The sequence below is a fragment of the Syngnathoides biaculeatus genome, chromosome 2, assembly GCF_019802595.1.
Source record: "Syngnathoides biaculeatus isolate LvHL_M chromosome 2, ASM1980259v1, whole genome shotgun sequence".
Lineage (NCBI taxonomy): Eukaryota > Metazoa > Chordata > Actinopteri > Syngnathiformes > Syngnathidae > Syngnathoides > Syngnathoides biaculeatus.
The window spans coordinates 26,453,385-26,480,075 of record NC_084641.1 but is presented as its reverse complement, the minus strand read 5'-3'; the positions used below and the strand labels follow the sequence as shown (position 1 = coordinate 26,480,075).

Below are 26,691 nucleotides of genomic sequence, written 5' to 3'. Positions count from 1 at the left end.
TATTGTACGAGTGATTGACGGGTCGGAAAGGTCCATTGGCCGGCAACCAGTTAAGGGTGTACCCTGCTTCTCCTTCAAAGAAAGCTGCGATAGGTTCCAGCACGCCCGCTAACCTCGTGAGGATATGCGCTACAGAAAATGAATGAATAAATGAGTTATTTTTGCATAACTGTGCTTTGAGTGCGAGCCAAGACAATTTCCTTGGTGAATATGAACTGCAATAGTTTGTCTCAACAAAGCTTAATGGATGCAAGTTACAGTTTTCAACCTCCCTTTTCCCTTCTCCCGATTCCTTTCACTTCCTTTTCTGACCAGACGGAGAAAGGCAGCGCACTCCACGAAGCAGCCCTGTTCGGGAAGACCGATGTGGTACAGAAACTTCTCAGTGCAGGTCAGGCGTAAACCGTAAACCTTCCGATTGCCCCGGCAAATGAATGAAAAGTGTTAGCAGAGCAAATGCTGGCCTAAATCCTCCATGTGTTAATTTTTAGGCATTGATGTGAATATTTTGGACCAGAAGGGCTTGACAGCGCTGGACACTGTGAAAGACATGCCCTCTCAGAAGAGCAGAGCGATAGCAGCGCTCATCCAAGGTAGAAAAGAAGGACAGTAATGACATCGGAAGTTCCCTCTTAACTCGTCTTGATCTCATCGGCGTTATTGAATCTCCTGTTTGCCGGCTGCAGGGCTTATGAATGGAAAACCACCTGACATCGACCTCCCCCCTCCACCAATCCCCCCACTCCTGGAGAGTCCCACCCCTCGAAACAAGGGTAAGAGTTGCCAGATTATCGCAGCGGCTCATTCGACAGTTACACAAAGACGTGCCGCTTCTTTGGGTTTGCCGTATTTTTTGCAACCTGCTCAATAGTGAATGCGTACTGAATGGAGATTTTATTACTCCGCTTGCACAATGTATGAATATGAGCTCCTTTTTAGGCGATCTGGAGAAAGTGAGCGAGTTGATCTCTGGGCTGGCCCCGGGGCCTGAGGACGAGAGTCCCTATGAAGCGCTGTTTGAAGCTACCTCTTGCCATTCTCTGGACAGCCTTACAAGTGGCAAATCCTCAGACAGGGATTCTGGACGCCCAGACAGTGAAGCAGGAAAGGTTAGACAACCGCACGGGGCTATGCAAAAGTTCAAATGTGAGAACCCCAAACTACCTCTAGAGGGTGATGATGCTTCTCTGGCTGTATGCTGGGGCATTTGCTCTTCTCAACTTTGGGAGCACGTGTGTTTCAGAAAGATCGGTTGGGACACTTAACACATCCTGGTGCTGGTCTTGAAGAAGAGGTGAGCTCAGAGGTGAGGAGAATTTTAAGATTGAAAAAAAAAGTCCTCTGATTGGACGAAACTCACCTTTCTCTCAGTCACAAATGTTCAACATGAATACAAGGAGGTTGTTTTATTTATGGATGGATTTTTAATTTCTTTTTAATCTGAACTCAGATCGACAAAAACAGTCCTTTTTCACTTGGAGCCAGAGAGGTTTTGGTTTTGGTTTTGGAATTTTATTCTAAAATGAGTCAACACAATTATCATTTCGACTGCTTTATTACTTGGGTTGCATATGTCAGTTGTGAAAATGGGCTTATGATCAGAAACATTTAGTTACGATAAATATGGAAGAACAAAAATGGAATCAAGAATGTGGATAATGCATTATCTCAGAAAGCGGCACGGTGGCCCAGCTGGATAAGCGTGTTCAATCCCGGCCCCGCCTGTGCGGAGTTTGCATGTTCTCCCCGTGCCTGCGTGGGTTTTCTCCGGGCACTCGGATTTCCAAAAACATGCAACATTAATTGGACACTCTAAATTGCCCCTAGGTGTGATTGTGAGTGCGGCTCTTTGTCTCGACGTGCCCTGTGATTGGCTGGAAACCCGTTCAGGTTGTACCTCGCCTCCTGCTTGTTGACAGCTGGCATAGGCTCCAGCACTCCCGACCCTTGTGAGGATAAGCGACTTAAGAAAATGGATGGATTGATATTTCAGAAAAACTCAAATTTTAAAGTCTGTCTGTAAAGGGCAGAAAAAAAATGAGGTCAAATGTCACATTTGATATGTTGGAGGTCAGATTTATACCTTGTTCTTTAGTTGTGCTGGTGACAGTAAGAAGTATGATAATTTTGTTATAATCCAGTTTTATTTCCCATTCCCTAATTTGCCTTTTTTCTGATTTTCCTTTATTTGGTGAAAAACTCTCCCATCTGCTGTTTTTGTGCTGACACTAAAGCCATGACTGGAAAAAAAAAATACTTTTACTAATATTTTTCGTCTGAAAGTTGCCGCCTGGTGGTAGGCAACCTCTAGACCGCAGGTGTCAAACTCAAGGCCCGGTGGGCCAGATCCGGCCCGCCACATGATTTTATGTGGCCCGCAGAAGCAAATCATGTGTCTCAATTTCCATTATTTTTTTTGTTCAAATCTGTCCCAAAATTTGAAATTGCCATATCGTAAATGATTACCTTGAGATATTGCAAGCATTTTCTGTGTTACCAAGCAGCAATAGTTAAAAAAAACTATTAGCCTTGATTTCTGATTCCAAAACTAGTTCATACATTTCATGTGTCAATGTGATGAGGCGGTTAAAGATTTTTTTATGGTTTCAGTCATAACGGCCCTCTCAGCGAAACCGTAACAACAATGTGACCCGTGGAAAAAATTGAATTTGACAACCTCGCCCCAGAGTTAGTGATGTTCAGCCATCACCCCTTTCATAAATGTCCTCAGGCATTTTTATAATGGGTATAATTCATAGGACAAAAAAGGGGGTAAGTTAAACAGGCAAGAGAAGAAAAGAGGAGATGGGGAGCTAACGGAGTCATATGGCTTGCCGGACATTTCTATTCTCGCATATGGTGGTTGAATCGCATTTTCATTTAAATGACTTCCTCCTCGCTTCTGGTTTCCACAGGCTTTATTTACGAATAGCAGTATTGACGAGCGTGGCGAGACTGCAGAGGAGGAGGAGGATCACACATATGAGTTGTTGCTGACTGCTCAAACTAAAGTCCCGCTGCCAAGCCAGGAGTCCCAGGTTCATAAAGGTGTGGCGTACTGTACCTTTGCAAACATTCACCGACTGTTCCTTGCACATGTTAACATTAACTACTGATGAGTTAAGTCTAAGCATGAAGCAGGATCAATAAAGTTCCTTCCTCAATCGTCAGGAGACCCCGAATTTCTAGCAAAATCTCCAAAACTCAAGAGCATAATGCGTAATTACATTACATGCAATTAAATAAGGAGCCAGTTGTGAGCCTTTGCTCCTTTGAAAAGAGACATTTTAGACCCAACCTTCCTCCACGTTTCTCCTTCTATTTCTGGTCTCCAAATGTATGAATTGCTTTATTCCGGTGAAAGAAAATGGACACTGAGCAATTTTCACTTTCGAGTGACAGAAAAAGAAATGGGTTTATCCTGAAAGGGGAAATCCAGCGGTTTGCATGAACAATGTATCCAATAGGTCATTTAATATGTACTCTAAATCAGTGATTTCCAACCTCTATAGAGCCAATGCACATATTTTACAATAGAAAAATCCCACGGCACACCAACAAAAGTAAATGTCACCAAAAAGGGTTCGATTAATTACTGTATGTACTTCCTGCCATCTAATAGAAGAGGATCTTTTTTGGTTCTGTCTGTCATTGTGCATCACTGGCATATATAGATGAATAAAGATACATTATTTCTTGGAAATTTTTTTTTTTTTCTAGGAATTCCATAAAATTGGATAACTTCCCACGGCACACCTGAAGAGCGCTCACGGCACGCTAATGTACCCCGGCACGCTGTTTGGGAATCGCTGCTCTATCTTGACAATGTGATGTTAAATCCTTTCTCATTTAATAAGGTTATGAGAAGATTTTAATCGACAATTAGGAATTTTCAGGGGCCCTGCCATTTTTTGCGAGTCACGTGACCTACGTGGGGGTATGTGACGTGTTACGTGCCGTTCCAAACTCTCGATTACGTGGGACACCATTTATGCCCAGCGCTGATTTCTCGGATTTATCCTCATCTGATGAAGAAATTGCAGTATCGGTTGATGGGGAAGGTGGAGGAATTCTTCCATACAGAGGAGCAGAGTTCTGAGAGTGGATTTAACATCACATTGTCAAGATAAAGTACATATTACATGACGTATTGTTAATGCAAACAACTGGATTTCCCCTTTAATAAATCGACTTCATCATCATGGCTGCGTAGCCATTTTCATTTAATTGGCAGAAAGTTGAATCAAGAGCCCATCAGATATGTTGGTGAGTGTCTCCATGCATAAAACACTTTATTATGGATCATTTTCACATTCTCAAAGCACTGACAACAGCAAGTATGGGTTGATTGTTAATTTATCCTCTGATGCCTCCGGTTGAATGTGGGGGCTTTGAATGTTGGGATTATGACACAAAAAGCGTCAGTTGTTTTAACATGATATTTTGGAGAAAGGTTCATTGACACCGCCCTCCAAAAGTAATGGAACTGCAAGGTCCACCCCTTTGTTTTAGTTGTAAACTGAAGACATTTGCGCTCCGGATCAAAAGATAACGATGAGACAAAAGTTCAAAATTCCAGCTTTTGTTTCATGGTGTTTACATCTCGATGTGTTAATGCATCCCTAAGGGAGGGCAAGCCAGTCCAAACTGTAGGCTGAAATGAAAAAAGAAATGAAATCCATTTGGAAGCGGGCTTTCAATTTTTTTTCTTGTGTGTAGTTAAAAGAACAGAAATTTGAAATTTACATTGTAATTTTGCAAAGACACTGAAAATTATTTTTGAAAATGTTGTGATGCGAATGTAACACTAATATGATTCATTTAATAAGCCATGTAACTTCAATGGATAAAAATCTTTAACTGCCTCATCATATTTACATGTGAAATTTATGAACTAGTTTTGGAATCAGAAATCAAGGGTAATGGGTTTTTCCAACTATTGTTGTTTGGTAACACAAAAATGTTTGTGATAGCTCAGCGCTATCATTTATGATACGGCAATTTGAAATTCTGGGACAGATTTAAACAAAAAGTAATGGAAGTTGATACGCATGATTTGCTTCCGCGGGCCACATAAAACCATGGGGTGGGCCAGATCTGGCCCCTGGGCCTTGAGTTTGACACCCGTGGCTTAGAGTGTTTGCTCGGACATCAAAATTTAGAGATAACATGGGTGGTGTGCTTTAGGTGTAACAGAGGAGTTTGTGGTGATGGTTGGAGTGCATCAGGCATCCCCCCTGGCCCCCTTCCCGTTTGCAGTAGTGATGGATGGGCAAACCGATGAGGCTAGACTGGACCACGATCTTCTGCAATGAAAGCAGAGAGCAGGCATTAGAAAGCAAGAGGCATCACCTTGAAAGGAGAGGAATCAAGATCAGCTGAAGTAAGACAAGATATGTGCATAAATGAGAGAGTGGAGGGGAAAAGTGAGGTTACAGAGAGAAGACCGAGGGAAGGCGGAGGACCTTTAAAACCTGTGGTCAACAATCCAGAGCAATCGAGAGTATGGTAAGGAAGTGAATTAACTGGTCCAAGCATGTTGGAACATGTGGAGGAAGGTTATTGAGGTGTTATGTAACATAAAAATCTCTGCTAGGATGCAGGGCAAAGATTATAAAACACTGGTAAATCCAACCATAACGTACGGATTACAGACAATGGCACACTGAAGAGACGACAGAGACAAGGGCAGATATTTTGGAGGCACAGATAGAGAGAGCCGACTTTGTCCATAGGGGAGAGAGGAAGTATATTGGAAGAAGGGTGGTGAGGATGGAGTTGCCGGGCAAGAGAGTGAGAGAAAGACCAAAGAGAAGGTTGATGGATGTGGTGAGGGAGGACATGAGGGCAGTTGGTGTCCGAGAGGAGGATGCAGGAGATAAGCTTACGCGGAAACCGATGATGCGATGCGGTGACACCTAACGGGATACACTGAATGGCGGGGGGGGGAAAAGAAGCTTACTCTCGTGTCTTTGGTTTCCACAGATGAAAACAGTATCCCGTCAAACAGCAGTGTCCTACCTCAGGTATGTTTAACGTTTTATGTTTTCTTCTGCAAAGTGCCCAATCCAATGTCACGATCTAGTTTGTAGTCCTTGTCTTTGGCATTAACGGAAAACATCTGCAATGTGATTTTGCATATTTTGAGTTTGTCAGAAAAGGCGGGCAATTATCTGACAAACGGGGCCGACACTGAGCATTAATATTCATATTTTTGCAAGGCTGGAATAAACTGATCATTACTCGTCTGTGTTCCACTACAGTGCAAATCCAGCGCCCTAAATAACCTCGGTACGCCAAACCCGACAAAAGAAACTCTGCATCCCTCAGGATGGGTGGGCCTGCAAGCAGTAGCAGGTGAGCAAAGACACTTGGATGTCGCAGCCGTAGAGCGTTGGTCTCACAGTTTTGAGGACCGGGGTTCAAATCCTGGGTCCTGGAGTTTGGATGCTCATCCCTTGCCTGAGTTAGTTTCCTCCCACATCCCCAAAACATGCATTAACTGGAGACTCTGAATTGCCCCTAGGTGTGATCGTGAGTGCGGCTGTTTGTCTCTATGTGCCCTGCGATTGGCTGGCAACCAGCTCAGGGTGTACCCCGCCTCCTGCCCAATGATTGCTGGGATTGGCTCCAGCATTGCGGTGACCCTTGTGAGGATTAACCAGTTATATCCAATAGCTGATTGTTTAGTCGTACTTTTTACATCAACTTTTGTATTGCAAGAGAACTGCTTAAGTACTCATTACACCCATTTTTTTTTTTTGCCATTTGCCTGTTTAGATGTTTTATTTCATTAAATTCTCTGTTCAGCCTGCCCACTTTACTGTAGAATCAGTGTTCATTAGCGTGATGGCTCAGAACAGAGCTACGTATATTTGAAAGAGGCAAGTGGTTAACATGTGGGGGGGGGGGGGGGGAGCAAGCACCCTTAAAGACAACAGAAGCATGTTTACCTTTGGAGGCCACACTTCATACAATACACTCCATACGAGGGCCGGATTGATATGGATTATTTCAGGCCGGGAGGACTGAGGCCCAGTCCTCAACAGAGAAACAGAGCCCATCTTTTTCTTATTCGCTTCTCAACGGTTTCCCGATGGAATTGACTCAAAACCTTCTCCTATTTCCCGTTCTGGTTGTGATATGCATTCAATTTAGGAATACTGTTCTCCTTCTCCGCTTGTTGCCGATGGAGGTAGTAGAGGAGCAGATGATTTTTCTCTAAAAGCAATGTCAGGCGCTTCGGCAACACGAACGTAGCAATCTGCCACCGCTGTTGTAAATGTTGGCTTGAGTTCGTGCATAGACGGTTTAGAGAGAATTGGGACAACCACGTCATCGTCTCAGGAATTATACGTATTGGACTGAATGGAGTCGGAGCTTCCCTTAGAAAAATGCACTTGCTGTTTTACGAGAAACAAAGAATCCGCAAAAATCTGGACAATTACGGTTGGGGGTGTGGGGGGAAGTGGTAGTGTTGGCACAGATAACCTTGGAGATGATGGTCCAGGGCATCTCTAAATTACTGTACACGATGCATGGCGAGAATAACATTTATGCTCTGAGAGAGAAAGCACACTTTGAGGATTATACAATGGATACTTTGACTGTTTGATAACTGAAGAATAGTTTGTGAACCAAAGCAATCCATCCATCCATTTTCTGAAACCGCTTATCCTCACGGGAGTGCTGGAGCCTATCCCAGGCAACTTCGGGCAGGAGGCGGGGTACACCCTGAACTGGTTGACAGCTACTCGCAGTGCACATAAAAACAAACAACCATTCGTGGTCACAATAACACCTAAAAGCAATTTAGAGTCTCCGTTTCATGCATGTTTTTGGGATGCGGGAGGAAACTGTAGTGCCCGGAGGAAACCCACATAAGCGTGGGGAGAACGTGCAAATTCCACACAGGCGGAGCCAGGATTTGAACTCCCAACCTCAGAACTGTCAGGCTAACACTCTTAACGAGTCGCGTCACCGTGACGCCGAACCAAAACAATATTTATTGGAAATCTTGTTCGTGAATAGGGATTTTTTTTTTATTGTATTTATTTCTCTCACCAGGTAATACAGAGCAGTTCCGCTTACATTTTGGCTTTGACCTGATAGTGTTTCAGACAACGTAGCGTCATCGTGGCTCTTTTCCTAGCCTATCTTCCAAGTCATGGTTAGAAAAACATTGTGAGGTCGGTTATTTTGTAAATTCTCCCCACTGTTACATAACCCGTGACGAAATTCAGAACAGCTCGCTCACAAACTTTTTTTTGTTTTAAATGGGCAGATAAGCAAAGAGTAATTGGTTTAATTTCACAATTGATGGGTGGCAAGGTGCCCAAGAGACCCAGCTGTTTGTATACAAGCAATAAAAAGTCAATTTTCCATAGTACCGTATGTCCCACTTTAAGAGACTCATGAGGCAAAGCTATGAATTGGGTCCATCTGCCATCCCTCTCAATAGTAAAGAGTCTAGCCCAAGGGTGGGCATACCTTTTGGCTCAGGGGTCATATCGACTTAAAATTTAAAAGGCGGGCCAAGTGCGAACCAGATGTTGGGATTTTGAGAAAAAAAAAAAAAAAAAATCAGCCAATGTCGAGTAAATTTTGGAATTATATTGCAGTCAGTATTCATGTTCAGGACCCTTTTTGGAGGGAAATTTATGGCCCACTCCAATTTTGAAAGCTACAAAAACACAATTTTCACACAGTGCGCTTCTCAACTTCATGCGCACCAGCAAATGGAAGGCAAAACTTTCTTGCCATGTTGAAATCTAAACCAGCTGTCTCAGAACTATTTCATTTTGCTCATGTGGGCGTGGCAGTTAGTCTGCGTCAGGCAGATCTGGTTGCTCGTTTTTCTGTGGGCCAGACCCCCGTACGCTCAGCAGGTGGAGGATGAATTCATAGTCAGCCGGTACTTGTTTATATCACCAGTCAAAACTCAATATTGTTCCCCCGCAAGAATTCCCTGCTCTCCGTGGAGTTCACACAAGCACTTCGAAGTAGTTCTTTGAATACGGGTAGACTGTAGGCAATAATTAAAACGGGCAGTTATGCAGTGAAAGAGAACACATCTCGAAGGAAATAACCTGAAAGCAACTGGATATGTGTCAAATTCTGCCTCTAACAAATGGCCTCCCACCCTCAGTCCAGTTCGGAAGTGCAGCGATGTGGAATGATCGTTGGCACCACTTCGTCTGTTTCTGCAAACCAAACATGACATCATTAGTGAAACATGGTGGTTGCCGTGCCAAACCAAACACGTATTCCACATCTGAAGTGACCTCATCGCACGTGTATGAGCTGCAATAATATTGGGTCATGCACTCGTACAGAGGCTTAAAAGCAGCCGTAGACGGTGTAGTCATCCTGAATGGAGGGTGTTAACCGGGTGTGAGACTGTTGGAACCAGATCTCTGTGCTCAGAGGGCGTTTACGCACTTTCGCGTTTGGGATTGATCCTGACATATCCGCACAATGCAAACCACTCACCTTTTTGTTACATTCAAACCCTCCTCCTCCAGTTTTAGCCACTGAATGACAAGAGTTCAAGGTGTTGTTCCTTTTTTTTTTTGTTTGGAAATGGAGACTTGACCTCCCCTGGTCTTTTTTTTTTTTTTTTTTCTCGTGACCACTGCCGTAGTTTCCACGTCACCAAACACCCTGACCCCCGTGACCCTGACAGAGACAGTCCCCTTCCCCTCCTCGCACAGCTCCCTCTCCACGTGTCGCTGTGCTAATTACCTAGCGTCTGGCCGCTGAGGATGGGGGCGATTCAAATTTCCATTCCTGAGCCTTCATTGGAGTCCAGAATTAGAATTCAGGAAAAACAGAGAGCTACTAGTCACACGGGCAGACAACAGCACGTAGCAAGGCAGCGCAGAGTCGGGTGGGAAAACCAGAACCAAACCAGTGTTTATGCCTCTTTAAAGCAAAGCCAAGCTTTGTGGCAGCTCTGATAGCGGAAAGGGGTCTTATGTGGCTGTAATTCCTATGGGGAGGGAGGAGGAAAATCCAATTGCTTTTAATTGCACTTGCTACGCCATCTCATTAAGGACTTGTTTTTGTTGGAGAAGGCGCGACGAGGTGAGACATCTGATTAATTTTCTTTCTAGTTTGTGATTTATGAGATGCACGTGTGCATGGAGCAAATTTTGGCTTGTCGTTTGGAGTAGTGTTTATCGTGACCCTGTAAGGAAACAACAGACAAGTGGGTCCTGTCTGACGAAGCCAGTCCCATTTCCAACAGAGGATAAAGGCTGATACACACTGCAGGCGTGCAATGCCAGCAGTTTGTCAAGAGATTGTGGAATCTTGACATTTCTCTCGCAAACATATGCCTCCTGTCTGTCCAACTTTTTTTCCCACCCCCCACCTCTCTTCATCACCCCTGCTAGGAAACAATTACAAAACTGTTTCAGCGCTTGTGTGGGCGGTTTCTTATGAGCCCCGCTCTCAGGATCTGACGCTCAGTCTTCCATCCAGTTTCAGCTCTCGCAAACAGCCCTCCCCTCCTTGCTGACCTTGTGATGTTTTTCTCTGTCTAGATAACTCCCAGCTCAGCCCAGATCAGGGTGCGGGTGTCCCAGAACAGTTTACCGGCCTTCTGCACGGATCTTCCCCAGTGTTTGATTGTCGCGAGGAGCCCTTCAGGATTCCAGGTGTCGCGCCACCTGGGCAGACCCAACAACAGTCAAGAGCCAAAGCGAAAGAGCAAGCAGCTTCGACGCAACATATCCGTCCCAGTATGGCCGCCATCCTAACAGACTGTGATCCAAACGCCATTTATGCTACTGTGAACAAAGAGCCCAGGGACTCGGGGGCAGCGTCTGGCAGGATGCGTCCTCCTGGGGACCTGAAGCTGGCCCGCAGCCTCTCCAAGTCAGACTCAGATTTGCTTGTCTCACCTCCGAGTGAAGACGACGGAGGACTAGTGAACCGAAGTGAATCAGTTTCCAACTGTAGTAGCGGCAAGAAAAGGCTTGAGAAATCACCATCCTTCACCTCCGAATGGGACGAGGTAAGTTTAATGCGTCATTTGTCGAAAATGTGTTTTTTCTTTTTGGTTCTTCCTTTTAAAATAGTCAGTTAATTGTGTCTTCAATGAGGACAGTGAGTTCCCTCAGGTCTTGGAGCTCACAAATAAATTAGCAATAAGGTGACTTCTTGCTGCAATTAATTATGAAATAGATTGTTTGAAAATGTAAATCTTAAAACATGCTGTGAAAACAATCAGTAAAGCAATGACAGAAAGGTATCCAAATAATCAATACAATCAGATTCTCTTTGATGAATTTAACATTTTTAAAATGGTCGTTGAACACGAATGATTTTTTTTTTTTTTTTTTTTTTTTTTTTATCAATCAACCATAAAAGCGGAGAATCCAAAACATTCACATTCCTACATTTTAGAGTGGGTACTATCTTTTCACGGATTCGGGGAAAATATTAAACGTGTTTTACGAGCGTAGCAAAGAAGTATGAATATACTTGTTACTCACTGTTCTCTTTGTCTCGCAGTTTTCCCCCATGAACAAAGCTTCTCTTAAGTCAACTAGGCGTAAACAAAGCTTACAGCCACAAGGCATTAAAACATAACCATAGAGTCCTGAAATGTAAACCTTTCCTTACTTCAACTTTGATTTTGCAGTATGCTGTTGACATTTACATTTTTATATGGTGTTGTAAACAGTACGCTGTATATTCAGAGCTAAACAGACCCCCCACCACCAGCGCTTTGGTGTTCACGCTGGACTACGTATAGAGCTCGTGTAAGTGACGTCACCATTTTCACGGCGCCGTATTGCCGGCAACAAAGAGCTGCTCGACCATGTGGGGTTAGAACCGGAGCAGAATATTCACAATGCCCGGGACTCGTTGTGCTGTTGGTTGTCAGAACAGACGAGAGAGATATTCAAAGAGGTCATTCTATGGAATACCAGCTGAAAAGACGAGAAAAGATCGATGGATTTCGGCAATTAAACGTGATGGATGGTGCCCAACCAAATACGCACGACTGGGTAGCGATCACTTCATTTCAGGTAGGAATTATTCTTCTCCATCTCAAATTCCCAAGAAGTATTTAGAATACCAAGCTGGCTCATTTGAGAACAATGCGTTTAAAAAAAACAAAAAAAAAACGACAGGGAGTCATCTCCAACGTACACGGAAGCGTGTTGCGGCCACACGTTAAGCTTCAGTGGGCTTTTTTTTTTCTTTTACTAATGGATTGTTCTCAAATGAGTCCAATGCGTACTTGGAAAAAAAGAAACTAAATCGTCAGTCACACAGAGGTTTACGTAGGTTAACGTGTGGCTGTACGGGATCTGAAGCCTATCCTGGCGGTTTTATTTTCTTTTTTTAAATACGCATTGGACTCATTTGAAAACAATGCATATTAAAAAAAAAAAAAACAGCCATCACAGAGGTATACCGAAGTTTACCGTGTGGCCGCAACACGCTTCCGTGTACATTGGAGACGACTCTGTCGGGTTTTTTTTTTTCACACATTGTTCTCAAATGAGCCAACTAGGCATTATAAATACTACGCTACAGAGGAGCCGACTCACGTGCTCTCGTTTGAGGTCCATCCATTTCCCAAGCCGCTTATTCTCACAATGGCCAGCTAACTTGGGGCCAAATGAAGACTACACCCTGAACTGGCTGCCAGTCAGTCGCAGGGCATGTACTGACACCATTACTGAGCGGGAATTGATCCTACGTTGCCCGCCCCAAAGTCCAGGCGTGTGTACCACTACGCCATGAGTGAGCCTTGTTTGAGGTGTTTGCCGAAATCCTGTTGCACCTGTTGAGGCATCAGAGCATACATTCAATTCAGCAAATGAACATTTTGACAGAATTACGTATTTGATTTTGTACAAGATTTAATGGGATTTTGTCTCGGTCCACAGTATCTAGTTATTGTATGACTTTCAGTAATTATTTTTTTTTAAACGCAAGAGGAGTTTCAGGTGGCCTCCAATATCCAAGAACCACGCAATGTCCAAATTAGTTACGGTCAAATGTTATATCAGAACAGTATTCATTGGTATCCATCAAATGAAGGTTGAGTATAGTGGTCAAAGGTCACTTCAGTCAAAGTTTTCTTTCTTGGGTTCATTTGTTATTCTCTCGACTGCTAATCAATGATTGCTTTATGAGGAAAAGTACATATTATATTTTTTTACAATATTATTGATATTTTTTCTGTCCATTTGTTCAGGGAAAGTGTTTGGCGGGGCAATGTAGACCGGACAAAGACCCGTTGTCTCTTGTCACTTTCTTTGTCCTTTAGGATTTGTCATCTAATTTACCAGAAATGTATCATAAAATTTGGTCAAATGGATGTATGAGATTACATAGGTTAATTTTTAGCAATCCCACTGGGAAGGTCAGATTCTACTCCAAATAACGTTTCAACCAAACTACAATAAAATATTCATTTGTTGGCAATGAAGTGGCATTATTCATGTAATTCTATTCATCCAATTTAAAGACCTTTGCCAATGAACTAAAAATGAGTTCTGTTACTAGTGATTCTCCTTCATCAGAAAAGTCCAGGCTTCAAGTCAAATTTGACCTTTGTTTGAGATTAAACTGCTTCGTGAATATGGGTTGTAATTACAGTTTTAACAAGTGTAACACAGCCTGCAGTTTCTTAATTAATAAATGGCAATGGAAGTACAGTAAGCCCTATTTTTTCCCCTTTATGCTGTTTCTTGTTCTACCAAACACTCTTCCACCATTAAGTAGGTTTTAAGGCACGAACACACATCATATAAAAACTTTTGCATCTGATTTGTTAAAAATATACATTTTCGCATACACATCCATTTCCCCCTATCTCCCCACACACACACACACACCACACACACACACACACACCACCCCGACTTCCCACACGTCTTTGTTGGGCTTTATCCATATACACTCGTGCATCGTCCACTTTGCCGTCAAATTTGACTTGCATGAGGTCTCGGCCTATCTCAGGAGCTCTGAATGCGTGTGTTCTGGTATGCATGCTAATGTTGGCTCAAATCGGTCCATGGGATCAGATTTAAGAAGACGAGGGGAGACAATGTGAAGTGAACAGATGAGAGGAGAGACAAGACCTCCCCACTCCCACCCCACCACACACACACAGACAGACGTACACATCACTGTTGAATGCCACCCATAAAACCCTTTAGTAAATACGTATAAAACCTGTTTTTATGAGTATGGATTCCCTACTCTAGGCTCGATTTTCAAGTGGATACTACAGTATTTCATCCAAAATGTGCTGACTTGAAATTGTTCTGATTGGAGCTTTGTGTTAACTGCAGAAAAACGGGCCAAGACAAGTAGTGGAGCTTTGGTCTAAAACAGAATGCGTGTCTGTGCACTCCAACACAAGATGGAGCAATGTGTCCATTTCAAAGATGAAATCATTTCATCAAAACTCAAAATCCAATCAAAAGCCTTTAATGTCATTATATGTCGTACATACAATGAAATGATGAATGCTTCTCCACAATGTGCCAGATGCAATAAAATAGAATAAAAATTGAAGAACATCTTAGATAAAAACATCAAGGCACAGTTATTGTTTAAAAAAATAAATAAATCAACGCACAAAAGTGCCGTCGCATAATATTCCAGTGGTTTAGAGTTCAAGGAGTTGACGGCTCTGGAAAAAAAGCTGTCCTTGAATCTGGTTGTCCGTGCTTTGTGGGACCTGTACCTACCGCCTGCCAGAGGGCAGCACGTTAAACAGGTGAAGACCAGGATGTGAAGAGTCCTTTACAATATTAGTGGCTCCGCTGTGACAGCGGGTGTTGCCAATGTCCTCTAGGGAGGGCAGAGAGACCCTCCCTTTCCTTATATACTTGTGTGTATATATACAGAGTATCTTAAAGTATTCTCTATTCAGGTCATGTACTCTAATTAGTCAGGTCAGACCAACATTAAAACATGACGGAAATAATGGGGGCTAACTTACTCTAATGAAATTAGTTTTTGGAAATATCCTTAGCTTGCTTTTGAAAGGAGTCGATTCAAATAAATGCTAAGATATTTTGATGATCTGGTGGTGATGATTTTGTCAAATCTTAAGTAAGTGGCTGTTTAGCAGAGCCACTATTCAACAGCTCAGTTTTCTCTGGGTTAAAATTTACAGGACGTCCACTTTTTAATTTCAACATGAATGACTCCAGATTGGAGCAGCCGCATGGGCGAGTTAGTTTTGATGGCATACATAGCTCGGTGTCATCACCATAACAGTGATAGCTCATCTTATATTTGTGAATGATATCACCAAGCGGCAACATATAAATACTTTACGAAAGAGGGCTGAGTACCGATCCCTGCGGGACTCCAAAAGTGACATTATAAACTCAGAGGCCACATTATCAAGACTTACACAGTGCGTCTTAACTGAGAGATATTGAAACCAAGAAAATGCTGTGCCTGTAGCAAGCAGAAAAACAAAGCGTTTAGATGAAATCTTTTCACTTTTTCGCCAAACATCGGATTTGGTGGCAGTGATACTGTCTTCGAAATCTCACGAGGTCATTCAGTTAAAAAACATACATATATAAATATGTTAAGGCACTTATGGACACTGTGGAAGATGCTTGAACAGTTTTTTGACTAATAACTGCTGATGTTTGCCTTCCAAGGATAGTTTTTTTATGAGCGTGATTAGTGTCGAACCAAAAGGCATCCATCCATTAACCGAGTCGCTTATCCTCACAAGGGTCATAGAAGTGCTGGGACCTATCCCAGCTATCTTCGGCCAGGTGGTGGGGTATACCCTGAACTGGTTGCCAGCCAATCGCAAAGAACACATAAGCAAACAACCATTCGCACTCACGTTCACACCTTCGAGAAATTTAGAGTCTTCATTAATGCGTGTTCTTTGGATGTGGGAGGAAACCGGACTGCCCATAAAAAACCCACACAGGAACATACAAACTCCAGACATCCGGGGCCAGTATTTCAACCCTGGTCCTGAGAACTGTGAGGCAGACGCTCCAACCACTGTGGTGCCGCCAAAAAGCATAAATAAAAATTCAATTCTAAATTCAAATAGTTGACATCTGACTGGTTGCTGCGTGCAGCTTTATTAGGAGGCGCTGTTCTGCAGAAGTGACCTCATTTGTCAAATAGCGAGCATTGCATTGGACTATCACTGGACTAGTTGATGGGACTGCTGACAGAACTTTGCCCCTCTGTGCTATTGAGATGCTGACACCTACTTGTTACTGTGACGCACTCTTTCCCCTTGATGTCATTTGTTAGTCCACAGCTGCCATCCTCGCCCCGTGTTTGTGCTAACTTTCCAACTTGAGGCTTTTTGGTCAGGGCACTTTATCTGTGCCGCAACCCTTTTTCACCCTAAAAATTTTCATCAGCTTTTAAGTTACCGATTGTTTGCCTGGCTGAACCTCAGTTCTGTGCCGTCTGATCCCATTCATGAACAAATAAATAGCTGCAAAGTCATCCCAATAGCAATCCTGAAGCTTGATGAATGAGTTCCCGTTTCTTTCATCCCGTGCTCCCGTCTCTCTACATGTCTGGCTTTTCAGCTGTTCACCTCAACTCGCCAGCGACTTTTGCCCCCACCCGTTGTATGTCTTCGTTCATAGGCAGCGTCTGTAATAATGCAACACATTTCCCAATTTCTCCTCTCTTGTTTTCACACTTCACACTCCTTTGAAATAGAGACCTTTAATGCACAATGTACTGTACTATACTACTACTACTACTTCTTTTTTTCCTTTCGGCTTGTCCCGTTAGGGGTCGCCACAGCATGTCATCTTTTTCCATCTAAGCCTATCTTGTGCATCTTCCTCTCTAACACCCACTGCCTCGTGTCCTCCCTCACAACCTCCATCAACCTTCTCTTTGGTCTTCCTCTCACTCTTTTGCCTGGAAGCTCCATCCTCAGCACCCTTCCACCAATATACTCACTCTCTCGCCTCTGAACATGTGCAAACCATCCAAGTCTGCTCTCTCAAACCTCGTCTCTAAAATATCCAACTTTGGCTGTCCATCTATTGAGCTAATTTCTAATCCTATCCAGCCTGCTCACACCAAGCGAGAACCTCAGCGTCTTCATTTCTGCCACCTCCAGTTCCGCTTCCTGTTGTTTCTTCAGTGCCACAGTCTCTAATCCGTACATCATGGCCGGCCTCACCACTGTTTTATAAACTTTGCCCTTCATCCTCGCGGATACTCGTCTGTCACATAACACACAAGACACCTTCCGCCAGCTGTTCCATGCTGCTTGGACCCGTTTCTTCACTACCTTACCACACTCACCATTGCTCTGGATTGTTGACCCAAAATATTTGAAGTTGTCCACCCTCGCTATCTTTTCTCCATGGAGCCTCACACTTCCCCCTCCACCCCTCTTATTCAAGCACATATATTCTGTTTTACTTCGACTAATCTTCATTCCTCTCCTTTCCAGTGCATGGCTCCATCTTTCTGATGTTCCTCCACCTGCTCCCTGCTCTCACTGCATATCACAATATCATCTGCCAACATCACGGTCCAAGGGGATTCCAGTCTAACCTGACCTGTCAGCCTATCCATGACCACTGCAAACAGGAAGGGGCTCAGAGCTGATCTCTGATGCAGTCCCACATCCACTTGAAATTCTTCTGACACACCTACGGCACACCTCACCATTGTTCTGCTGCCATCATACATTTTTCTTTACTATTCTAAGATATTTCTCCGCCACACCAGACTTCCGCATGCAGTACCACAGTTCCTCTCTTGTTACTCTGTCATAGGCTTTCTCTAGATCCACAAAGACACAATTTAGCTCCTTCTGACCTTCTCTGTATTTTTCCACTAGCATCCTCAAGCCAAATAATCCATCTGTGGTACTCTTTCTAGCTGTAATACACTGTACTATACATACCGTTTTTTTATGGCATCTGTTGAAAGGATTGTCTTTGAACCTTGGCACACCTGAGTGTAGGTATGCATGACAAGGATGGGAAAAAAACAGTCTGGATTCTCTCTCAGCAGACACTGATGTCTTCTCCCGGCACAAAACCACCAGGATCTAATTCCTGTGACAGCGTAAGATATCGATCCTTTTCAATATTTTCTGCTCATCTTGGGATTCGGTCCTGTCCTCTTGTGGGAGTTAGATTGTGTGGTTTTTTTGTTTTTTTTTGGGAGTTCCCAAATGTGTTTAGAATGACATAATCACGGTGATGATTGAATTCATCCGCTGATACTATTTTACATTAGATTTTTGCTTTTGCTCCTCTTAGCTTTCCAATTACTCCCTTGATCAATGGTTGATGATTACATCTAAATCCATATTTTTTTCAATACACAAAAATTGGATGGTACATCGACTGTGCATCAAGTATGAGTCATAATAAAGGTTCTTCTGTTTACACTCGAAAGGCTGTGGAGAAAGCATTTCTAAGTGGGAGAACTTGCAATATAGCAGGGTGTTCAAATACTTATTTTCTTCACTGGACATTGGACTAACAAGAATGATGTCCACCAGCTCGTTTTCCCTACAACCAAAGTTTGTATATCACGCTGTTTTATTAGAGGAGCAAATAAGTTGGAATGGTTGGATTCAAAATAGTGTAGTGGACTTTTTATAAGTAGTTTTGCTTAATGAAGTTTCAAGGCTTGACGACTGGGAGCGACGACATGCATTGTGCAGCGATGCATGGACATACTCCAAGGGCTGATGCCGGTCTAAAGTTTCTTTTTTTCTGATGCATTTCTTGCTTTTGTTCTTTATTTAAAACTTCAGTGCCTTTTTTTTTTTTAAATAATGTGGTCATGAGTCCAACAATGTTAGCCACAAGGACTCGATACATGTCATTCATCTTCAGCATCTCAGCAGAGAAGAAACCACAGTCGATGCGGTAAATGTACTGCAAGTTACTGGGCACGAATACAAAGAGGCTTGTATTTACTTTTCGAGGGGAATTCTGTTTGTGGCATGCGGGCGGCACTTTGTCTTTTCTGGTGGATGTTGGAGGAGAAGAAATGGTAATAGATCATCCACGCCCTCATCGCTCGTTTGTGTCCTCAGATCGAGAAGATCATGACGCTGATTGGTGCTGGCATTGACTATTCCAGGGATCAGCAATACGCTATGCCAGGTACAGTACGACCGACACGTTTACCAAAGGAACTCAATAATTATTCCACCCCAGTGGCAAATTCTGTTTACGTTTAAGCCGCACCTGTGTAAAAGCCCCAAGTGCCCACATTGAAACACAAGATACTTACAAAGAAAGATGGTGCACAGAAAGAGTTTTCAAAGTTTAAATACCTTACCTTATCTTAACATAGCAACAACACGGTATCACAAAGAGGGCTAGTTAAAAAAAAAAAAAACATCTCGGTAAAAAAAAAAAAAAACATCCCGGTTGAAAAAAAAAAAAACAGCCGCGGCAGCTACACTGTAGCAACATGGTAACACAGCACTAACAGAGCCGGTTAAAAAAAAAAAAAACATACCTACATCACTGAGACACGGCAGTAACACAGCAGAAACGTCCTAGCGCAGTGCTAACAGGGCCAGTTAAAAAAAAAACATACCAGTAAAAATGACTGAGACGCGACAGTAACACAACAGCAACACGCTAGCACAGTGCTAATGCTAGCACACCGCTAACAGGGCCAGTTAAAAAAAAAACATACCAGTAAAAATGACTGAGACGCGACAGTAACACAACAGCAACACGCTAGCACAGTGCTAATGCTAGCACAGCGCTAACAGGGCCAGTTAAAAAAAAATATACCGGTAAAAGTCACTTCCTCGCCACATATATTCCACCGGTCTCACTCTTACTTTTTCAGCTCGAGTGCCCCCTTACGGCTATTAGAAAAAAATGCACAAATTAGCCGCATCACCTCATAACCGGCAGGGTTGAAAGACTGTGAAAAAAGTCGCGGGTTATAGGCCGGAAATTACGGTACATCATGCCTTGTGTTTCAACTTTATTGTACTGTATAAAAACATACAGTAATCACAATAAAATGGGATGAATAAATCATTTTCACAGAACTTATTTAAAAAAACAAGTCACCAGACTTTCACTGATATGTACATTCACTGTTGCCACCACACTTTCCTCACTTTCAGTAGCTTCCCCACAGTTGAAGACAAAAAATAAAAACCTAACGTTTAACTGTAATGTGTGAGGCGTGCTCTGATCATCTCAACACATACTGTCACGCCACACCCGTAAAGATTCTGTTGCACCACAGATCTCGAAATCTCTCATGATCTCGCAAAAATGTTCATTTTCTGTCTGTATTGACACAGGACTGGCAATACATGCGTCCTCCCGGTTTTACTTTTTTCTTAAAATTAACCTCTGGTTGACAGATTTATCAGGTCTCCCAATTTTATTTTACTGAACAAAACAATAAAATTCACTATTCCCCAGCCTAATCTGTCATTCTAGCCATCCATTCATTATCTATCGCTTCTCCGGGTCGCGTCGCGGGGGAAGCAGCTTCAGCAGGGATACTCAGACTTCCCTTTCCCCAGCCACTTCTTCCAGCTCTTCCGGAGGGATCCCGAGGTGTTCCCGAGCTAGCTGAGGGACATAGTCTCTCTCCAGCGTGTCCTGGGTCTTCCTCTGGGTCTCTTTCCGGTGGGACATGCGTGGAACACCTTACCAGGGAGGCATGCGAATCAGATGACCCAGCCACCTCATCTGGCTCCTCTCAATGCGGAGGAGCAGCGGCTCGACACTGAGGCCCTCCCGGATGACCGAGCTTCTCACCCTATCTCTAAAAGAGAGCCCGGACATCCTCCGGAGGAAACTCATTTCGGCCGCTTGTATCCGGGATCTTGTTCTTTCGGTCACGACCATTCTACCCATCATTGTTTGTAATTTCACATACAAGGAGTGGGCTGTTTAAATATTAAACGTTACATATCTCAGGAGGGTGAGCTCATCTTTCTTGGTTGGCTCGTTGATGAGAGCACTGCAATCAATCAGTCGGCGCCGCATCACAGGCAGTCTCCCTCTCAGACCTTGAAGTCGTTCTCTTCACGGGGCGTTTATCCGAGTCCTCACCATGTTCACCACAATCAGACCATAAGAGACTCTCTGCTTGATTTTGGCCAAATTTGCATCCTTTCAGTTTTGTCTGAGAAAGAGCGGTGTTTGATTGGCCCCGTAATTTCTGCCGGGTGGAAAAGGGTGGTGGTAGGCGTAGCCCAGATCCACAAGAGGTCAAGCCTAATAATGATGAGGGTTGCCAGGGGTTTGCAAAAGAGGCTGTTTCTCCTATTGACAAAACGTCATCCCCTGCGGTCTTTAAGAAAGGGGAGGGGAGGTCGGAAGAGTAACATTCAAGAGTGAGTGAGAGAGAGAGAGAAAGAGAGAGAGTTGGTGAGAAGGGGAAGGAGACGCTGCAGGCAGCAAGCTGGCAAGAGATGACGGGAATCTTGTTGAAATGAGCTGGAATACATTTTCTCATATGAGCACGCATCCTTCTTTGTTACTTTTACTGTTTTGCAAGTGCCTCGCTGGACCTTTGACTGGATTTGGCTTGTTTCTGAGATTTTGCATTGATGGATTTGTTTGATGACTTAAAAGTATTATCATGAGCGTGCTTGGTTTTGTGCAAGAATGAATGAGAAATTTAAGACTTAAATTATTTGACTTTCTACCTTTATTACTTAAGGTAACCAAAATTTTAATCCAATCACGGTAGAATGACTGGCATATTTGACTCATGTAAGGCTAATGTGCCCTAATTTGTCCAACCTCACGATTTATTTACTCTGTGATATCCACACAGCAGCGAGCGACGGTTTTAGCTCTTGGTCAATCACGAATGAGCGCTGTAGGTCACTTCCTGTCTCCTGCTCCTGAATTTTTCCCACTGATGAACCAAAAACTTAGTGGAAAATCATTTTCTTGATTCTGTCTCATAGAAAAGCCTACATTCAGTGATATTCAGCCATCTCTCATTAATTTCTTAATCATCTCTACTCCGGAGTAAAGGAACACTCACATCGGTCTTTGGAGACCGTGGTTCAGCTCCCGCTGCCCCACGGGGGCTGGCCCCCTGCCCAGAGATGACACAGTCTCTTATGCCGTCCCGTTGCCACTGCGCTCGCCACTGCTGGCCAAGGATAATGTGGTTGTGTCACGTGTCAACCTCGGTGTGCCGCTGTTACCGGCTGAATGGTTTCTCGCTCCTGAAGCGTGTCCCGCTGTCGACAGGTGCCTCGGTCCGATTGCTGCTGCAGCCTGTTGGAGACTGGCTGGAGCTGTTGGGGTTGACGCAGTACGAAAGCAAGCTGCTCCTCAATGGTTTTGATGACCTTCACTACATGGTGAGTGCCTGTTCTTTCATTTTCTCATAACTTAAAGGTCCACTGTCATGAAATGCATGATATTTAGTATGTTATTCACGAAAAAAACAACAGACGGTATGGACCCAGCTGTATTTTCACCACAAGACATGATTTTGACGTATATGCCTTTTTGTAACTCCCGCCATGAAAATCCTCTTGAGGGATTTGTTTTCGAGAAGAAGCAGGAAGTGACGTACAGGCCAGTAGTAGACTCGAGCGGTCTGGTTTGTTTACACTAGTCTTACGTGCTGGAAGATAGCTCGTAATTGCGTCGTCTTAGCTAAAATGCTGGCTTGTTGTATTGCTGGATATTGCTTGAACACTCGAGAAAATTGATTCATTCTTCATACTTTTTCAAAACGACCCGGTTTGTCGTAAAAATGTATTACACACGTGCAAAGGACGACATCTTCGTGGCTTCCTGTTGACGGGTAGGTGTGTATGCAGCTACTAAAAAAACAATAGTTGGGGGTGGGGGACGTAATCCGTAAGTCAGTGGTGTTAAATGTGTCGATGTGCACATCAGGAGGCTTTTGTGCAGCAGCCGCTGAAGGACAGCCTCCGCAGGCCTTGTGGATCGCCACCGGCCTTGTCAACAAGGCTGAACCGACCTTGTGGATCGCCGGTGGCTCGTCACGGCGCTGGGGCATGGTGCCTCATCTCCGCTACGGAGGTGGATCGGACGGGGAGGCGGTTTGGCCGCGGCGTCGTCGTCGTCACTCGCGGGCGGCATTGTATCTATCACCGCCGCGTGGAGGTGGATCGGGCGGGGAGGTGGTTTGGCCGTGATCCGCATATCATCTAAATATGTCTCAAAACGATGGGGTGATATTGCTACTGTCGTGAGATGTTCTCTTCTTCGAAAAGAGCTTCCGTGTCAGAAGGGGTGTGTTCGTCTCCCATTGTAGGTGGAACAGCGTGTTTTCAATGGCGAATGTCCCAGTGTGGCGACCACTTGGAGAGACTTCCGCAACCTTGCGCATGGATGACGCGCTCTCCGCTCATTTTTTTTTCCCTGTAGACATTGAAGTGAATAATGTTATATGTATTTTTCATTACAATATCTATTTTAGAATGTTTATAGGGATGACACCTGACCTTTAAGGATATCTTCAACTTTGTTGTTCCGTTCGCATTTTATTTTTCATTCAGCCTGTACCGTGTCAAATGTCAAGCGCTGGCTTCTCCTTGGATCATTTTGATTAAAACACAATATCAACAGAATAGCTTTGTGTTATAGAACCTCAGCACTAATTGATCTGTGATTCTGTTGCGTTAACGTGTTCCTTTTTCAGTTTGGATTAAGTATTGCGTAAGCTTATACAAAATAATAACTGATACACTGTATATATAATCATGGATCAAAAGCCCAAATGGCCAACGTAGGAAGCGTCTCAACTCGGCCAAGAAGACTGTTGCCGTCCAGTGTCCCAAGGTCTTCTTTTCCGATGAAAGTAAAGTGTGGCTTTCGTTTGGGAGTCAAGGTTCAAGGGTTTGGCGGTAGACTGATGAAGAACAGAACCCAAGCAATCAGCGCTTTGCCTTGGGGAGAAAATGGACTTCACATTGTCAGTTTAGCTGTGTCTTCTGGTCTTCCAACACCATGGGAAAGTTTAGCTTGAAAGTTTAAAGGGCACAATCACAAGATGATCCGCCATCTTCCCTGAACAACATGAATGTTGCCAACCTCACACTTTTTCTTTGAAGCATGAGCAACTTTCTACCTCACATTAAATCTCAATATAACTTGATTGCGGCACCTTTAGCTCCATGTGCGGTTGCGTTGTAATGTAGCCTACGAGACTTTTCAGAATTCCGATAAGTCCTTAGTATTTTCCATCTGGCTTACTGTGTGTTTGATATTTGTGAAGAGTCCCAAATATGTTTTGATCGACCCCACGCAGTCATCAACACCAATTGACACATTGCCATTTTCTTTCTCGTTGATTGATCGTTTCTTTTCGTGCTACCTCGCAGCGGTTCATGCCGTCAAAGGTTATTAGTGTGTAGTGTGTACAACCAGAGATGGATCACGTTTCGCACTGTCAGCCTCTCCCTGCACACAAATGTATCATTTAATGTCCTATCGATGCAGCACTGCATCCCACAGTTAGTGGGTCAGGTGCCAGAGAGGATCTTGAAGATCTTTCTCAGGGAGCAATTGTCCTTCTTTTTTTGCAAGGGTAGCATTTAGATTGATTAATACTAACCCTACAGTGCCAGGTCTTGTTATCCGCAAGCTAAAGTACCGTATTTTCCGCACTATAAGGAGCACTGCATTATAAGGCACACCTTCAATGAATGGTCTATTTAAATCTTTTTCCACATATAAGGCGCACCGCAGTATAAGGCGCACAGCACAGACGCTACAGTAGAGGCTGGGGTTACGTTATGCATCCATTAGATGGAGCTGCACTAAAGGCTCAATATTGATCCATATATAAGGCGCACCGGATTATAGGGCGCGCCGTCAGCTTTTGAGAAAATGAAAGACTTTTAGGTGTGCCTTATCATGCGGAAAATGTGGTAGCAATCTTTTAGATTACAGTAGTTTATTCACATCTTTGACTGGATCCTGTAACCCATTTTCTCTCTAACTTGCACCTGAAACTCCAACACAAATATCTCTATTGCGCATTGTTTTTTGTATAATTACGTGGACGATTGTAGTATCAACTAAATAGCATTCATAGATGGGAAATATACAAGCGTAATGGAAACAAATTCAAGGTGTTGTTATGGTCATTAAAAAAAACAAACAAAAAAATCATCTATCCACCAACAGCAACAGCCTGGCGCTTTCCCCGACAGAGGAGATCCATTTCCATGATTAAATTTGCAAATGCACCTCAGGTATCGTCTGATGATGCAATATATGGAAATATTTCTTTTCACTTTGCTTTTGGAGTCAACGTGGTTTGATTCATCACATCTTGAGCCCTCTGGCATTCGGTAATTTTTTTTTTTTTTCAAGTTATGCTAAGACATATGAAGCATAATACAGTCCGACCGTTTAACATCCTGCTTTTCTTTGCGTGGGAATACAGGGGAGCAATGTCATGGAGGAGCAGGACTTGCGAGAGATCGGGATCACAGACCCAGGCCACAGAAAGAAAATCCTGCATGCAGCACGTTCCCTACCCAAGGTACAACGCTACCTATTCTGAACTTTGGGTCAATAAACAGCGTTCAGTTCCCTGCAGAGATGTCAACGCTAATTCTCTTGCTTTCTTCTGCTGTCATTTTTGCTCCTCGCAGGTGAAAGCACTGGGATGCGATGGCAGCAGTTCCCTCTCCACCTGGCTGGAGAACCTGGGCCTGAACGACTACCTCCAGAACTTCCTGGCCAGCGGTTACCGCTCTCTGGACTCTATCAAGAACCTTTGGGAACTGGAGATCGTCAATGTGAGTACCGTAATTTCCGGCCTACAAGCCGCTGCTTTTTCCACACGCTTTCAACCCTGCGGTTTATGCGGTGATCCGGCTAATTTGAGCATTTTTTTTTTCTAACGGCCGCAAGGGGGCACTCGGTAAGAATGAGACCGGTGGAATATATGTGCCAAGGAAGTGACTTTTGCTGGCCCTGTTAGCGCTATGCTAGCGTGTTGCTGCTGTGTTACTAGTGTGTCTCAGTGATATTTATCGATAAGTTTTATTTTAACTGGCCCTGTTAGCGCTAGCACGGCGCTAGTGTTAGCGGTAGCGGTAGCGCCACGCCAGTGTTAGCGCCGCGCTCATATTAAACTCTTTCTGTGTACCGTCTTTCTTTATGAATATCTCATGTTTCAATGCGGGTTTCAATGTGGGCACTTGTGGCTCTTACACGGCTGCGGCATATGTATGTATGTACCAAATGGTATTTCCTTTACAAATGTACTCAGTGAGGATCGTAACCAGGTGCGCTCTGTAGGCCGGGAATTACGGTAACAATAATGTATCCATAGTGTGAGTAGTGTACGTGAAAATTGGCTTTTCTGATCCTGCGTGGTCTGTTCTGCTCTCTTTAATCCAGGTCCTCAAGATCACCCTTCTTGGTCACAGGAAGCGCATTATTGCGTCACTAGCAGAGAGGCCTTGTGAAGAGCCGCCGATCAAGCCACCTCGGTTGTCTCAGATCAGGGTAATTGCAACCTTGTTTAGTAGAGGAATTTCGTTATTTGAGTTCAGCCATGCTTAGCGGCTTCGATTGAGGTAGTCGAAATCCTATTTGCGAAGCCCGAAGCCAATGAAGTCGGGATGTTGTGCAAAACCTACATTTTTCAGACGAGGAATTTATTAATTTGAATACGCTACAAAGCCAAGAGTGTCAATGTTCAAACTGATGAATGTTC

The 26,691-nt window shown here is 43.7% G+C and overlaps 1 protein-coding gene across 8 annotated transcripts in view; it reads left to right on the top strand.

Moving 5' to 3' along the window:
- Window positions 1-26,691, top strand: part of LOC133513228 (ankyrin repeat and SAM domain-containing protein 1A-like) — a 78,965-nt gene that overhangs the window by 42,312 nt on the left and 9,962 nt on the right. For all 8 annotated transcript variants that reach the window (XM_061843827.1, XM_061843809.1, XM_061843800.1 and 5 more), the window contains 14 exons: window positions 316-391; window positions 492-593; window positions 687-773; window positions 940-1,109; window positions 1,244-1,306; window positions 2,916-3,048; window positions 5,986-6,026; window positions 6,264-6,357; window positions 10,548-11,020; window positions 19,064-19,133; window positions 22,227-22,339; window positions 25,408-25,506; window positions 25,619-25,765; window positions 26,373-26,480. In XM_061843827.1, the coding sequence (XP_061699811.1) occupies window positions 316-391; window positions 492-593; window positions 687-773; window positions 940-1,109; window positions 1,244-1,306; window positions 2,916-3,048; window positions 5,986-6,026; window positions 6,264-6,357; window positions 10,548-11,020; window positions 19,064-19,133; window positions 22,227-22,339; window positions 25,408-25,506; window positions 25,619-25,765; window positions 26,373-26,480 (1,776 nt within the window). The remainder of the gene's footprint in view (window positions 1-315; window positions 392-491; window positions 594-686; window positions 774-939; window positions 1,110-1,243; window positions 1,307-2,915; window positions 3,049-5,985; window positions 6,027-6,263; window positions 6,358-10,547; window positions 11,021-19,063; window positions 19,134-22,226; window positions 22,340-25,407; window positions 25,507-25,618; window positions 25,766-26,372; window positions 26,481-26,691) is intronic.